We start from the raw sequence: 15,553 nt of genomic DNA, 5'->3' as shown, positions 1-15,553 counted from the left end.
TATAGCCCATATAGACCATGCATGACGGTTTATTATGTGTCTGGATGTTCTGCAGCCTGCCCAATATATTGGGCTAAATGGAAAATTTAATTTTGCTGTAATATATTTGAAAAACCCATTAGCAGCAGGTTTTTTCAGAAAAAGTTTACGGGTTGCTGAGAATAACCCACAGAATGTAATCCACACTTTTCATTGGGTGCATCTATTTAGAATAACGCCGTTGTTATGGAATCTGTCCACAGAGGTCTGTGAGTCTATCCAGAGTGACCATGACAATGTTTCTAGAAAGCAGTTTTGCTGTTGCATGTCATTTTCCAATGCTTTGACCTTCCACAGCTAAATTCAATTATCTTCTATTCTATTAGGCTGGTTGCAGAATGGGACATCTTGAAACTGCAGCAGATAAAGCTGACACTTTATGCATGGCTCAAGATCACTCGTGGGAAAATGTTCATTTTGTGAAGTGACCAAAGCTTGGGGGTGTCCAGTAATATCGTATTTTCATAAACATTCTACAATGTTCGTGGTGCAAAGTGTGTTTTTCTTATGTTAAAGGTTAGTGTGGCGATATTGTTTTTTTGTTCTTATTGTGAAAAAAATCCCATAATAGCAAAACCAACGATGAATATAACGTACTAACAAGTATGGCCTGAAGTGCCAAAGCCTTATTTTTCTTACCTCTGAGCCAAAAACTACTGAAAACTTGTTGATGGGTCACACTGACAACCTTGTCTCCTTAATACAATGTAAATTACATTTATAGAGAACAATGGCCGAATGTTATCGCATCACATCTTGTTTGATACCAGCGGGAGACTTTTGTAGCCGTCTCTACTGTCAACTACAGAATGAATACAAACGTGTAAAAAAGATATAGAATAGAAATAATGAAATATGTTTTCATCATTGGTTTTCTTCACACAGTATGACCGGGCGTTGGCCTTGCACCTAGTAGCCATTATTTCTGCACTTCTGTAGGATGACACTCCTCATGCGGCTCCTCCACAGAGAGGCTGAGAGGCTGACCTGACTGTGTGTGCAACAAAAGGAGCCTTATACATCTCACAAGCCTTGTTATCATGATACATGTCAAATAAATTATGTTTTGTTACAGACCAGCTGTGGATTTGCATGTAAATGCAACATTTCATTTCGGAATCAAAACTCAGAAGTCGAGCCTTGCTCTCCAGAGCGTATGGGGCCAGGAGTGGATGTTTTTGCATTTGATTTTTTTAGAGAAAGTCTCTGGGGCTCCAATAGCTAAGTCAACCTCCTGCCAAATTCTCAAAACTGAAAGTCCGACTTGAAAGCATTTTGGATTCTTATAGCCTCCAGTGGAGTTTCAGTTGGTGGTTGGTAAGATGGGTTTAATAAACTCTGAACCTAATCTGCATTTGGAGGGTAAGAAGCTAAGACTGTTACTCTCTGTGCCTTTTAAAGGGTTTATACAAATATTTGCTGAAAAACTCCCAAATTACTTGCTGATTAATCAGTCTAGAAAACAAGTGTGTACTACACCTCTCTGATGCAAACACAATACACACTAGAATAGAAATTTGTACTCATTCACATTTAATTTACATCCAACATTTGAGAATGGAATCACAAAAAAATTATGAAACAAACACCATAACCTGAATGAATCAACAGACATTACTTTGAGTTTCTGCACTGACAATACATGACTCTGAACACACTGTGATGTTCAGGGGTCAAGGTTACAACAAAGCCGGTTCTAAAGTGCTTTAAAACAAGCGGAAATGTCAGTATGTCAAACATGTTAAATAATCACTGCAAGGCCGCAAACTAAGGATTCACTTTTTTCAGTTGCTGGCTTTGTCTGTTGTTCACAACACAAACTACAAACTTTGTTAATAAGTATATCTTTAAGTCAAACTTGACACAATCAAACATGATCAATTACAGTCAAACATCGCCTCTTGATAAGTTGTAAATGTGAGATTTCCACAATATTGTAACAATGACAAAACATGCATGCATCGCAAATATTTCAGCCAATCCATACTATTTACCATTTAATCAGGTAGGTTTTATTAAAGAATCTGGATTCGTATTACAAATTAGTCTCGTAATTGTAAAAAGCCTGAGCTGGAAAGACTACAGTATTGCAGTCGTCAGGACGAATCACCCTTCCAAAAATGCATTGATTATTCATCTCAGTAATGACCTCATGTCCTAACTTGTTAGACTCCAGTAGTCTACAACCTGCCGCGTAGCTTCAGAGGCTCCCATGCACTAACAATTTGATGCTCACATTTCAAAACAAGCATACAACATGTTCAGAATTACTGAGAGAGTCCTTGTCTTTGATGATCAGAGGAATATCATATAATATTCGGAAGTCTGACGTTTTGATGTTTTCAACCACACTTTGCAGCTAAGTTGAAGGCATGTTTGTTCCCTCTGACAAGCCTAATGTAATGTCAGAACATCTATAGCCAAGGTCTTTGAGTCACAAGGCGTCAGCACCATTCAACACCTTAACATCGGTAGTGATATGCCCTAAAGATAGGAACCCCCCTGGAGTGAAGAATTAGTGGTGTATGACACCTTGTGAGACAGATGTGGGGAGCAGTTCTTCGATGCAATGGGGAGGAACTTGGACAACAGACTGAAAGAACACTGGAAACAGACAATTTTAGCTGTCTGTGATGAACACCAAAGCAAAAACGTTAACGCGTAGACTGGTAAGGGGTCAAAGGTCAAGGTTGACAAGGAGTTAGTGGATGGCCAGAGAAAGATCATGACGCCAGAGATCACCCTTGAATAGAGACCATAGGTTTAATACTTTGGTCACATTATAAACAAATGAACCAACTCCATTTGGGGATGAAGACAGATGCAGTTCAAAGTTCTAAGTGGACCTACAGTTACAATCATTTTGTCAAACTATTGAAAAACAACCTGAGATTAAAGGAGGAGCTAGAAGTAATGATTGGTACAAAGGGGAAACAGCTAGCCTGGCTCTGTCCGAAGATCCAACATACGTTTATCAGTGCCACTAACTACTACAGTGTATTAAGTCTGTTTAATCTGTACACAAATACTTATAAATAAAAAGGACAACTTGTGGTCTTGGAGGGAGCTAAAATGTAACAATGTGTACTTAACACTTCTGTGCAGGGTCTTGAGTTGTCTGGTAACCTCAATGTGATTATTAGACTCCTGGTTGCACCATAAAACAACAAGTTGTAATTATGACCTTTCTGTTTTCGTGGAGTAAACAAACAAGTTGTTAATAAGTAAGCTTTAGAGGTGCTGATAGGCGTATTCTTCAGCTTTGGACGGATCTAGGCTAACTGTCTCCACCTGCTTCAAGTCTTTATGCTAAGCTAAGCTAAATTCCTCCTGGCTTGAGCTCCACACTTAAAAGCACAGACATGATAGTATCGATGTGCTCGTCCAAATCTCAGCAAGAAAGCAAAGGGCATTTCCCCAAATGACGAACTAGTCCTTTAGGAATCTTATAAAGTAGAGAATAAAGCCTATATTTACTTACAGTAATGGGACCCAAGTTCAGAGTAAACTTATCAAAGACTTATGAATATTTTAATCAATTTGTTTTTTCAAACCCTTTGCTCATGCATCCAAGAGTGAGTTTGATTTGCGCCACAAAAGATCCATATATTATCAAGACAAATTTAACACGTGTGCCAGTTTCTTTTTTCCGGGGCCTCTGTCTAAATTTCACTGAGCTAAATCTAGTGCACAGTCTCAGGAAGGTTGTGCCAGATGCCTCGTATCCCTCTTAGCTCAAGTGTCCCACATACAGTGAGGAAGAATTGCTGGTTCCATATAGAACTGGAAGAGAAGCAGCAGGTTAGAAAAAAAAACACCTCCCAGGAGAAATGATTCAAGGTTTTGGAGAGCCAAAGAGGCGAGTAAAGTGAATGCAATTTCAAAGGGGAAATAATGGAGGTCATGGTGTTTGATGTTGCTATGCTGGCCACGAAAATGACTGAGTTGATGATGGAATCAATCAAACCTCTATGGCACTGAATGTTAATGCAGATATGTTTAGTTGTTCTTTTGCATTTTTAATAACAGTGTTAACATCAAACCTAACCATCCATTGCTCCAGACAGAGTGAAGTGCAGTTATCTGCAGCCGTGCCGGTGATATCAGCTGACTGAAGCAATAATATTTGAAATGTGACGGGTGTGTTTTTTTTACTTTCTTTTTTTTCTGCTGCTCTTCTGTTTTTGTTGTGATGAGTGAACACAAGGTCAAAATGGAGTTTATCCTCTGATATCACCTGCCAGTCCAGACAAGAGAAATGCTCACTCAAGGTGACATTACTTTGGTGTCTGTACACAGCATGCTTCTACATCTTTCATTTCCTGTGAGCTAAAATGTACAACTTATCCTTTGACAGGAGGAGTAAACATCTCTAATATGACCCAGGCTGTGATCTGCCTGGGTAAACAAAAGAAAACCTGCCTCATTCTCCACGATCCCTGACAATCCCAAAGAAAACAACAAACAAAGCACTTTTTGTTTTGATATATTTGAAATATTAGACATGAGTAAGAAGAAAAATAACTTTAAAATGCCAGGGTATTAAGAAAGAATGCAACATATTCATTCATTCATCAGTTCATCACAGGATCTCTAACGTTGTCAATAAGTACATTTCAGTATTCTGTGTGGGATTACTGGAAGGTGAGAGCCATGGGAACGAGCAGCGCTTACATAATTAGATGGAAACAGTGATAATAGACAGACACAATAGCAGGGTGATTTAGGAGAGCTCATGACATTTCCTTTTTCTTTCTGCAGTGACACTTTATCAAAGGCCAGAAAACTTATTTAGTATGCAATGGATCAATCGCCATCCTCAAAAAGCCATTTAAATTAACTTCTCGGGCAGATATCTATCCAGCCAAGTGGCCGACAGAAGCGAAGGACTATCAGAAAATTAAAAAGGATGTTACATTTTTTCTGTGAGAAATAGAGCTGGAACAAAACTGAGCAAAGCATTGGCTACGCAAACACTCCAAGATGCTCCGTAACAGATTGCTTTTCTTTTCTTTTGTCTTTGGATGTTTTTTTCATCATAAATTTAAACAATGAGGAGCGGACGTTTTCTCACATACACGGCTCATCTTCCTAGTTCTGACAAGACGTTTAGTCTTTCCATTTACAACCAGATGTCCCATAGCATTTCACTGACATGGTAGCTAAATTCATTTTTTAGTGAAACACTGTCCAACTTATTAATACTTAATAAGAACTGAGGGCAAAGAACCCTGCACTGAGTCTCTCCTTTCAAATTAAGAGGAGTCCAAAGAGAAGGTTTAGTGATTCTCACAAAATAAAAATAAGCCAATGGCCATGCAGTGCATGTCTAATTGCAGATGAAGCATCAAATTAAAATGTCAGGGACTAGTTGGAGAAGCGGTGGCTGCACAGTTGGTGTATAAATTTATGTTTGAGATTATGCCATTTTCAAGGAAGGTGTAATTTGTGCAGCAGTATAACCGGAGCAACATCACCATGTTATTAGCTTTGACAATTCTCAGTCATGTTCATGTCGGGAAGGAAGGAAGACAGCATGACACCTAGTAGGATGTGAATAACCCATATATCTCACCACCAATTAGTATTAGGCAGTACTGTAAAGTGAAAGGAAACAAATTCATAAATACTGTAGCAACATGAAAGAGGAGGGAAGCCATCCAGAGAAGAAAAATAAACTGTCAGTCTCCTACAGATAGGGAAACATCAACGAAGCCTTTCCAATTACTTCAAGGTTAACTGTGAACCACTAATAACTTCAGGGAACCGGAGAAACAAAACATTGTTAGCTAATTACATAAGCAAGTCATTTAGACTGATTGATGCCACATATTATTCTGTGCTCCCACTCTCTCTCTCTCTCATCCTCTCCCTAATTCCTCTCTTCCATATAGCAGAGAACAGCATAAAGACTGTGTTTTCTTTGGCAGCTGTCTCCATGACGGCCCACACTGACACTCTCTCCCGGCTCAGCAGTAAACCACAATCAACTGGTGAACAACTGGCAAAGATTTATCATCATCATCAGCTCAGGACCAAAGCTCTATGTGTGAGCTGACACACTCGGTAGATAGAGAACTGCAGGCACTGCCATTGCTGTTTGAGACAGAGGTCAAGCAGTCTGCTACCGAGGTGAGGAAGCAGCAGCCACTCCGCGTGTACATTTATGCAGTGATAAAACTGAATTAATATTCCTCTGGTTGTCAGCCAGATGAGATGATGCATTCTGTTTTTGAATCTGTTTGTATAAACGCAGTATAACAAAGAGGCTTTAAAGGGAGATCATTTATGTTTATTGTTGCCTCTTCTGTCACTGAGGTAACATTCAGAATACTCTGTTCACTCATGCACACTGTGATATTTGTTATTTATGAAGATGCATAATAACAGCTCATCCTGAGTACAAGCTCAATCTGGATTTGAGCTTTTGTTTTATAGTGTTGTAAATATGCTCAATAGTAATGTCAATTAGTTATCCCTAGTGTTTCTATGGAATAATGAATGTGATTTACAGTGAAGACAAAAACTAGAATATGAATTTTCTTCCGCACTGTGTGGGTTTGTTTCTCGGTTCTGTTTAAGATAAAGATAAAAGAGCAGAATGTGGGATTGAGAATGAGTACGCCATTGAATGTCCCGTAGACGAGTCCCAGCTGAAAATCAGCACTTGATGGTCTGATTGCCGAAGCCCCTTAAATTGTACTCATCGTTTTTTTGTTCACCAGACTTGAATGCAACATATATATAAAACCTCCAGATAGTGCAAACCCGGAGTGAAACATCTGAATCACTTGTAGCACTGCAACAGCAGCACTGCTGTATGGTGACCCTTTCACTGAAAGCTCTAGAAATACGATGAAAGAACACATCTTAAATAGCGTGAATATAAAAGTACCGACACATTATTGCTACATTATTGTTGCTGTTGACCACAGGCTTTTGCGTGGCACTAAGTAGAACTCCATTAGAAACTGACATTTTGTAATAGCAGAGCAACAGCTCATGAATCACACCTCCCTGCTTTTAGCGGAGACAGATGCTTGAGTTCTAATGAACACACTACATTAAATATGCTGTTTAGTTTGTTTATCATAGTGTTCTCATCATGTTTTAGCCATGTTCCCGTATATAAAATGTGGACCACATGTGTAAATGATGTTTCTTTAGGCTGTAATGTTTTGAGGTTGCATAGAATGACGTTTCCCCCTAGTGGCATGAATAGAACAGACAGACATTGGTTATGGTGTTTGGAATCACTGTTTTTATTGTTTTGAACATTTATACATTTAGGAAATGCCTGAAATGATAATGTAAAACAGCAATGATTGATTGGGCAGCTGAAATGGCTAGAGGACTTCTACATCACATCAACTGACAACATTTCCTTTGAAATGGATTATCTTTACGATGAGGGATTGTCATTATCTGTGTCTGACTTTTGAGATACAAAAGAAAGCTAGCACATCATATTAAAGCAGTAAATATATCAAATCGATCACATCAAATGACTCAATTCAAACCCACGCAGGACCAGATGTCTAGAGAGAATTTAGAATGGCTCTTCATTGTTCATGTTTTAGAAATCTTCATCGAAATCATATTCCCATACTTGTATGCTCAAAGGCCTACTGTTAGTGGATTTTTAAAAAGACGACAGAAAGATAATTGTTGTGTTTTATGTGTCTTCAATTTCTTTTAAATGTCATAGTCATAGCAGAATGGTTTCCAGATTTATAATTAAGTGGCATAACTACAACATGTTCAATCTTGCAATCAATAGTTCCAGGTTTATAGCTACACTTTGCACTTCTAAGAATAGTTAATATCACACTATGCATAATGTCATATTAACACATTATAGTGTTTTCAGGACAAAACATTTCAATTATCCCCTTTTTCTAATAAAAACATTACGTCTGAAAGAAAAATTATCGTATAAAGATAAAATGAGCAATTTATTTGGAAATCCATATTGCGAGTAGCCTTGTAAATACTACAAATGTAACGTGACATTTGAAGTCTACAAATCACGTATAAAACCATATTTTTTAACATACAACAATGCATGTGTGACAATGAAGCTACAGATGAAAATTGTATTCAGAATCAAAATATTTCCTTGAATAAATTCAAAACCAGCCATAAAGACGCAGGAAGAGCAGCGGTGCAATTGAGGGCAGCAGCACCAGCTGTGACCGATACAGTGGGCAAAACCCTGTATCCGGACAGATTAGAATATGAAGATCCAAATATTTATGGAATGATTTGAGTTAGCAAGAAAACAGAGGAAAGTATATGTTCCTTATGGGTCAATTTTAGGTTAAATCAATCATTCCATCTTTGGGGAATTAGCCCTATTTGCTTTCTTTCCGAGAGATAGATGAACAGATCAATATCACTCGCGTGTCTGTCCCTCGATGAAGTTGGAGCCAGTTAGCAGAATAGAGATTGGAAACAGGAAAAACAGCTAGCCTCTTTAAAGGCTATATTATTCACCTGCCAGCACCTCTAAAGCCAACTAATTACACGTTATATAAACCTCAGAGAACTCCATAGCTTCCAGTATTTATGCTAAGCTAACCTAACCAGCTGCTGGCTCCTATAACCAACAGAGTATCAATCTTCTCATCTAACTCTCCGCAAGAAAGCGAATGAGCATATTTTCCAAAATATCAAACTATTCCTTTAAAGTACATTTAACATCTAAACTGGCCTTGACCGTTGGTAAAAAGCTTGTGTTTATAAGTTTTCATAATACATGCATATGTTGAGCTGACAAAAGAGCAGTGGACAACTATATATATATATATACGACTTGCTGTACGTTTAGAGAATTACAATGGAATGATGAAGCCAATAACATCTCATAAAGTGAGCTTGGTTTGATATAATTGTAAATGAAGTAGACGTCTTAATGGTGGATGAAAAACGTTTCCTTCTAAACAAACTGTCAAGTGGAAAACAAATGATGTTGTGTTTTTTCACACACCAGACCCACAATTCAAAACGTCCAAAAGTCAATATCCACACTTGGCAGTTGAGACAAAGATGGAGATGAGGTGCGAGTAGTGCAAACTATTGCATTGTGGGATGGCCCTGAAGCACCAAATGACATCGATTCACAAAGACTCCATCTTAACACACTTGGTACACTAGGGATTTAAAGTTGAGATGCTAAGAGGCCATAACAACATAATCACAGTCATACAGCTATAGCCATTTGTCAAAAATAAACCCAACACCAACAGGTTACAGAGGCTAGAAATGACGTGTGCACATTTGACTCATTTGTCAGAGGAATACTGATGAGCTGAAAACCTCCATTCTTTTTCTATTTCCTCGGGAGATTTAAAATGTGTTGTGAGAGCTGCTGCAGGATACTAATGTGAACATTTGGATACGAATGAACACAGTGTCCGCCAGCAGTGATTTTCAAACACACACACACATTTTATACCAAACTGTGCAGATGAATATACCTTGTGGCACAAATTGTCAGGTCAATGCACAACTATATTTGACCTACAAGGTGCATATAAAGCAATGATGAAGGGAATCATATTGTATTGATTGATTAATGCACTTTCCCTCTCCGTACAGTTGGCTCTGTCAGACCAGTGCACATCACTGGGGGCACAAATATGACCTCCTTTCTTGTTGCTTGCCTTTCGTAGCACATGGCCTTGAATCCTCAGTGGACTCTGTGCCTGAAATAAAGTTAATAACAACTGCAGTGACTTTGCTGACTGGGAGTATTAAATAAAAAAATAGTGATCAAAACTACTTAAAAAGGAAAAAAAAAGAAAGATTGGACGCTGTCCTCTATTAATGAGGCATATTGTGGTAACGCGTGAGAGCTCTGTTTAGTGCTTTACAGTTAAAAAGGTATCTAATCCACTCTATTCCAGCTTTTATCACAGCTATCAAAAAAGCAGGTATTTATGCTTATGCAAATGAGCACTGCTCTTAGCCACCTTTTCCAGCGGAAGAACAGAAAACAGAGAAAAAAAAATAATGTCTCAGTCTGCTGTCAGCTTCCACTGATAACTCTTCCTTGGCAGCGGTTTTGGAAACTATTTATTTTCTCTTCGGGACTGGCCCTTAGATAGCTGTTATGTAGTTTGCAACAAGCCTTTTCTCTTGTCTCATTTGCTTTCATGCATCAAAGGCTCATTTAAAGCGACCTTAAAAATAATGAGGACAAAATATTGTAACATAGTGAGTGAGCGGATGAAATTCAGCAGGTGTTTAATGTTATTTAAATGCATATTTTCAACTATAGCCTTTCAGTTACTCAACTTAAATGTTGATGAGAAGCAAACCTAAAGCGGGCTGGTTCATTTGAAGTTGCTGATGAAAACCCATGAACCTCCCCATGGACATGGTCCCTTGATTGAGAGATGTATTTAATTGATTTTATCTTGCATAATTTAGTTAGACTTTCTGGTTTCTTGCATCTGTGTGTCCTCGATTTACTAAAATGATGTTGCTGCTTCATTTTGCTAGATGTAAGTGAGAAAATAGTGCAAAATGTTGTATAATTTGTATGCTGCAGCTAAAAAAGCTCAATAACTACTAACAAGTATTCAGAGTGATGTTTGTCAATGTTGGTTATGGTTTTTACACTCAATAAATCGCTCAGGAACAGGGACAGTTTGCACTTGCCCTACATACTCATGATTGTATTGAACTTAATAAAAGTGACCTATTCTGCAAATAGGACAGTAAAGCTAGGCGAGCTAGTGCCTTATCAGTGTCAGAGTATTCAAAGAAAGAGTTACATGAGGAAACTGTATTTCATCCTGTGTATATGTTCTCCCATTTTACAGCTAAGTCAATATACAAGAGCTGAACATTCGCCCCTCACGGCAACAAAGAACAAGCACACTCAGGAATTTGTCAAGCATCCTAATACATGCTGTACCGTGTTGTGTACGGGGATGATGATTATTTAGATGAGTCGAAGCAGTAGTGACAGCACTGAGCATGATTTTGTAGGAATAATGGTTTATACTTTATTTTCCACTGGAGTACCAGCTCTACTCTCTCATTTGCATGCAAGAAACTCAACCAGCAACCTAGGAGTCTTCAAAGGCAGTCTCCCAGGTAATGCAGCAGCTTGAGATTTTGCATCTGATCATCACTGACTGGAGTCTTGATCATGTAGATTCAAACTGGAGGGAGAGTTCTACGTGTTTACAAATTCAGACTCCTTTCAACTAGCAAGGGAATGATATCTCATTTTCAAAATGCAATATTTCTCAGTTAAACAGATCTATTGTTTGATCTCGCTATATTAGGAAAATCATATTTGAGAAAATTGTTAGATATATGACCTTTTTATGATTTCAATAAGACTTTTATTGGGCAAATATTAGAACACAATGTACTAAAATAATGTAACATGAATAAACACAATACATTTTATAATAATTCCTTTCAACTGAAAGAATATATGTACACCTGTTAACTTCATAGCAATAACCAGTTTTTACAAATATTTACATCCTCGAGGTACATCTCAATTAGCTTATCAACACGGCTTTTAAAAGATAGTGGCAACCTCTGACGCTGTAGCCACAGTAATAATAATTGGACTCTGGTTGTGTATTTCAGCACCTCCAACACCCGCCTCACGCTGCTGCTGAGGAAAGTAAGACGGGAGGGTCCCGGTCTTGGAGAAGGTCTGCATGCTGCTTCTCGATTTTGGGCGATTTGTGCCATAACCAGAGTCCTTCCAAAAGTGAGGATAGCCATGAGGACTGTTGAAGACTGGCACTGGGGAGAATCCTATGGTGTATGCATTGTCTCTGGGGCCACTGAAGCTCTGCGCTGGTACTGCACAGTACGTGCTTTGGCAATCCCCAGACAAGCTGTTAGCAGTGCTGGATGAACCTGAAATAAAAATGAAAAATAAGGAAGAGAAATTGTTGATGCAGAAATTAGAAACCACATTTATTCTGGTGAATATTTATGTTTAACTCAGTGATGTGTAACGTCAAATCTTGAGAGAAGAAGACTTACATTTAAGCCTTGGTTGGAAGGTGGTGAAGTTCTTTTTGCCTCCGTCGCCACTGATATCAGAGTCACTGTCGTTAAAGTCACTGTCCCCTTTGCCACTGTCCTTTACGCTCAGCTGGTCGCTGTTGCCAATGCCACTGCAAATACAATCAACAGATACAGTATGAGCCCCCACTGCACCACATTAGCTTGATTATTGATGTCTTTTTTCACATACAAGGCCTGTGTCTGTCCTTCTCATCTAACCTCATTCCACAGGAACGCCACAAGCAACACAATGCACGCATGGTGCATGTTAAGTACCCTCTGTGTTCAGTCAGATTTGACTGCGAATAAAGCATATCCTATCTGAGAAAAGAAATTACATTTAGTTGTCTTACCTCACTTGCAAGCAGTATTTGTCACCTTGCCACACAGATGTTGGTTGGAAATGCTTGGAGGGCAGGAACATCTAAGAGAACAAACAGAATGACGGCAGAGAGCTCAGTTTCCATTTCTGGCACAAAGATCAAGGCAGCACTCGGGAACATCATATGCATATGAAATTGAGAGATCAAAATAAAAAAAAACCACTCCTGTAGTTGACTCACCTTTGTCTCTGAGTCCCCAGTCCTCTCCTCATACATGCAGGAATTATCCAGGGACGAGGAGGTTCTCTCGTGGAAGAAGCCTCGTTGTCCGGTGTATATGTTTGGTTCTGTTGAGGCGAGCATGGGCATGGGCCTTCCCTCGAACAGGCTGCGACACACTTCTCTCTTGGAGCCGCGGCTTCTCCCTCCACGGCTGAGTTTGCATGTCACAACAACAACCATTATTGCAATCAGCAACAACGCACAGCCCCCGCTGAGCATTATAATGACAATTAGCGAGCCGTCCAAGCCGGAGCCTTCTTCATCACTTGACCGGAACACAATGACGACTTGGTCTTCAGAGGGCTGCGTGTCTGAGACGACAAACCTAATGGTGGCACTGCTACCGAGCGGGGATCTGCCATTGTCACTCACGGCGATTTTCATTTCCAGCACGTCTCCGATTTCAGATGTCGGCCATTGTTTCAAAGCAATTTCTCCAGTGTCTTTGTTCATTGTGAAGAGCTGTGGGTCACCTTGTACAATTTGGTAGTAGAGCTCTCCATTCACTCCCTCGTCCTCGTCTTCCGCTGAGACGCGAAGGGCAAGATAGCCAGCAGGTGCATTAAAAGGCAGAGGGATATCAGCAGAGTCGTTCACAAGGACGGGGAAGGTGAAGAATGGATAATTGTCATTCAGATCCACAACTTTAATTCTGATTGTTGATGTGCTTGAAAGAGGGGGGGAACCTCTGTCTTCAGCCTGAATAACTAGCTCAATCTGCTGAAGAGTTTCATAATCAAAAGACCTCAAAGTGTACAAAGACCCCGAGAGTGAATCCACAGAAACATAAGTGGACACTGGAGATCCTCCTGGCACCTCTGCATCTATGAGTTTGTAAGAAACTTTGGCATTCTTACCCACATCAGGATCGCGAGCGATAACAGTGGTTACATATGAACCTGGGATGTTATTTTCCAGGACTGAAACTTCAAAAAGTGACTTACTGAAGAGAGGGGGGTTGTCATTCTCATCTGTCACACGGATGGTGTACTGTCGGACAGTTTTGAAGGGTGGGCTTCCCAGGTCCTCTGCAATCACAGTCAAATTGTACTCTGGAATCTTTTCTCTATCTAAAGTAGTGCTGGTGATAATCATAAAGGAGTCCCCATATGCCTGCTGTAGGGTGAAGTGCTCGTGCCCGAGCAGGCTGATGCGCACGTACCCATTGGAGCCAGAGTCTCTGTCCGAGGTGCTGATCAGAGCCACGAAGCTCTCCGCAGCTGCAGCTTCTGTGATGTAGGCGACGCCATCACTGCTGGAAGTCATCGGCTTGATGCTGATTTCAGGGGCATTGTCATTCACGTCCACGATATCTACCACAACTTTGCAGCTGGATGGGACAGAGTTTGCGCCTGAATCGGAAGCTTTGATGTTCAGCTCGTATGACCTCCTTTTCTCAAAGTCAACCAGAGCCTTCAAAGTCACGTCCCCGGAATAAGGGTCGATGTGGAAAAGCCGGCCGGCTTCTGCCGACAGCCTGTCAGCAAACGCGTACGTCACCTCCCCGTTGACCCCGTCGTCTGGGTCAAAAGCATGCACTTTGAGTACTCTGTGACCCACCGGGGAGTCTTCATTCAGCTCAACTTTCAGCGAGCTGTGCTCAAACGTCGGGCTGTTGTCATTAAAGTCCAGCACGCTGATATTCACAACCATTGACCCGGACTTTGCAGGCACTCCTCCGTCAGTAGCAGTGACTTCGATCGTGAAGAAGTCCTCCACTTCCCTGTCGAGCTCCCTCACCAGCACCAGCTCAGCAAACTTCACTCCATCATCCCGATGTCGCACTTCGACGGCGAAATGACTGGAGGCAGATATGTTGTAGCTCTGAATGTAGTTTTCACCCACGTCCTGGTCGAGAGCAATCTGCAGCGGGAATCTTGAGTCCAGCGGGACATTCTCTACTATCTCCAGCTTTGTCTCGTTCAGTAGGAAACGAGGAGAGTGGTCGTTGATATCTTTTACCTCGACCTCCACGTGGATGAGTTGAAACTTTTCTTTAGAGAAGGCCACAACGTCGAAGGTGATGAAGCAACGCAGAGACCTGGGGCAGAGCTGCTCTCTGTCAATTATGTCCGCCACACTCAGAAGTCCGTCAATCTCCCTCATGTCAATCACCGAAGAGTTGTTTTCTTGCATGAAGCGGAACGATGTGTCTGGGTCATCAGCTGGATCAATCTTTAAATCTTGGGACAGATTGCCTATCTCCGTTCCGGGTGCATCCTCTTCGTAGGTGAAATACCTTGTAGTTGTACACTGAACAGAGTATAAAAATAAAGAGAGCACCATGCACAGCCCGATCCCTGTCATCTTGCAAAATCCCATGTTGAAGGGTTACAAAGTGCAGCTAAAAAAAAGTCATAAATGATGCAAATAATCCACCACCTGTGCTATGTCAGGTCGAATCACAACTGTGTTCAACTCTGACTTTGCTGTGGGACTTTAAGCCCCAGTATATGCAAATAGCCTGCCCCCATCGACCAATGGCCTTCCAGTGGTCCATGCACCAACAGGGGAACGTTTGGCTCTGCAGCAAACTGCTGATCACTTTTGTGGGAGCAAATGGTTTATTAGATGAACTTAGTGTGTGGCTTTAATCTGGCTGATAAATCAGTGTGACTTAAATAAATCTGCACATGGCATTTAATTACCTGAAATAATCAATTAGGGGACTCTAATGGGACTACAGTATCATCAGAGGAAGCTGAAGTCTATCTATTGGAAGTCTGAATAATTGATTAGTTGTGTCTATCAGTGAGAGAAAATTGGGGTGGAAGAGAGAAAAAAAGGGAGGGGAAACATCCACATGTCAATGAGATTATAATTGCTGATAACTGCTGCAAGAGTAAACAAGGGCTCACAAC

General features: G+C 40.4%; 1 protein-coding gene across 1 annotated transcript; it reads right to left on the bottom strand.

Moving 5' to 3' along the window:
* Positions 1-11,584: 11,584 nt before the first annotated feature.
* On the bottom strand, positions 11,585-15,014 carry LOC116395607 (protocadherin 8). The gene is made up of 4 exons (XM_031869623.1): positions 12,651-15,014; positions 12,441-12,511; positions 12,064-12,197; positions 11,585-11,934 (listed from the first exon to the last, which is right to left on the bottom strand). The coding sequence occupies exons 1-4, from the start codon at positions 15,012-15,014 to the stop codon at positions 11,585-11,587; spliced, it is 2,919 nt and encodes a 972-aa protein (XP_031725483.1).
* Between the last annotated feature and the right edge of the window lie 539 nt (positions 15,015-15,553).

The sequence above is a fragment of the Anarrhichthys ocellatus genome, unplaced genomic scaffold, assembly GCF_004355925.1.
Source record: "Anarrhichthys ocellatus isolate YVR2014 unplaced genomic scaffold, GSC_Weel_1.0 scaffold47, whole genome shotgun sequence".
In the NCBI taxonomy this organism is placed as follows: Eukaryota; Metazoa; Chordata; class Actinopteri; order Perciformes; family Anarhichadidae; genus Anarrhichthys; species Anarrhichthys ocellatus.
Note: the sequence above shows the minus strand (reverse complement) of the source record. Positions and strands in the feature narration are given on the sequence as shown.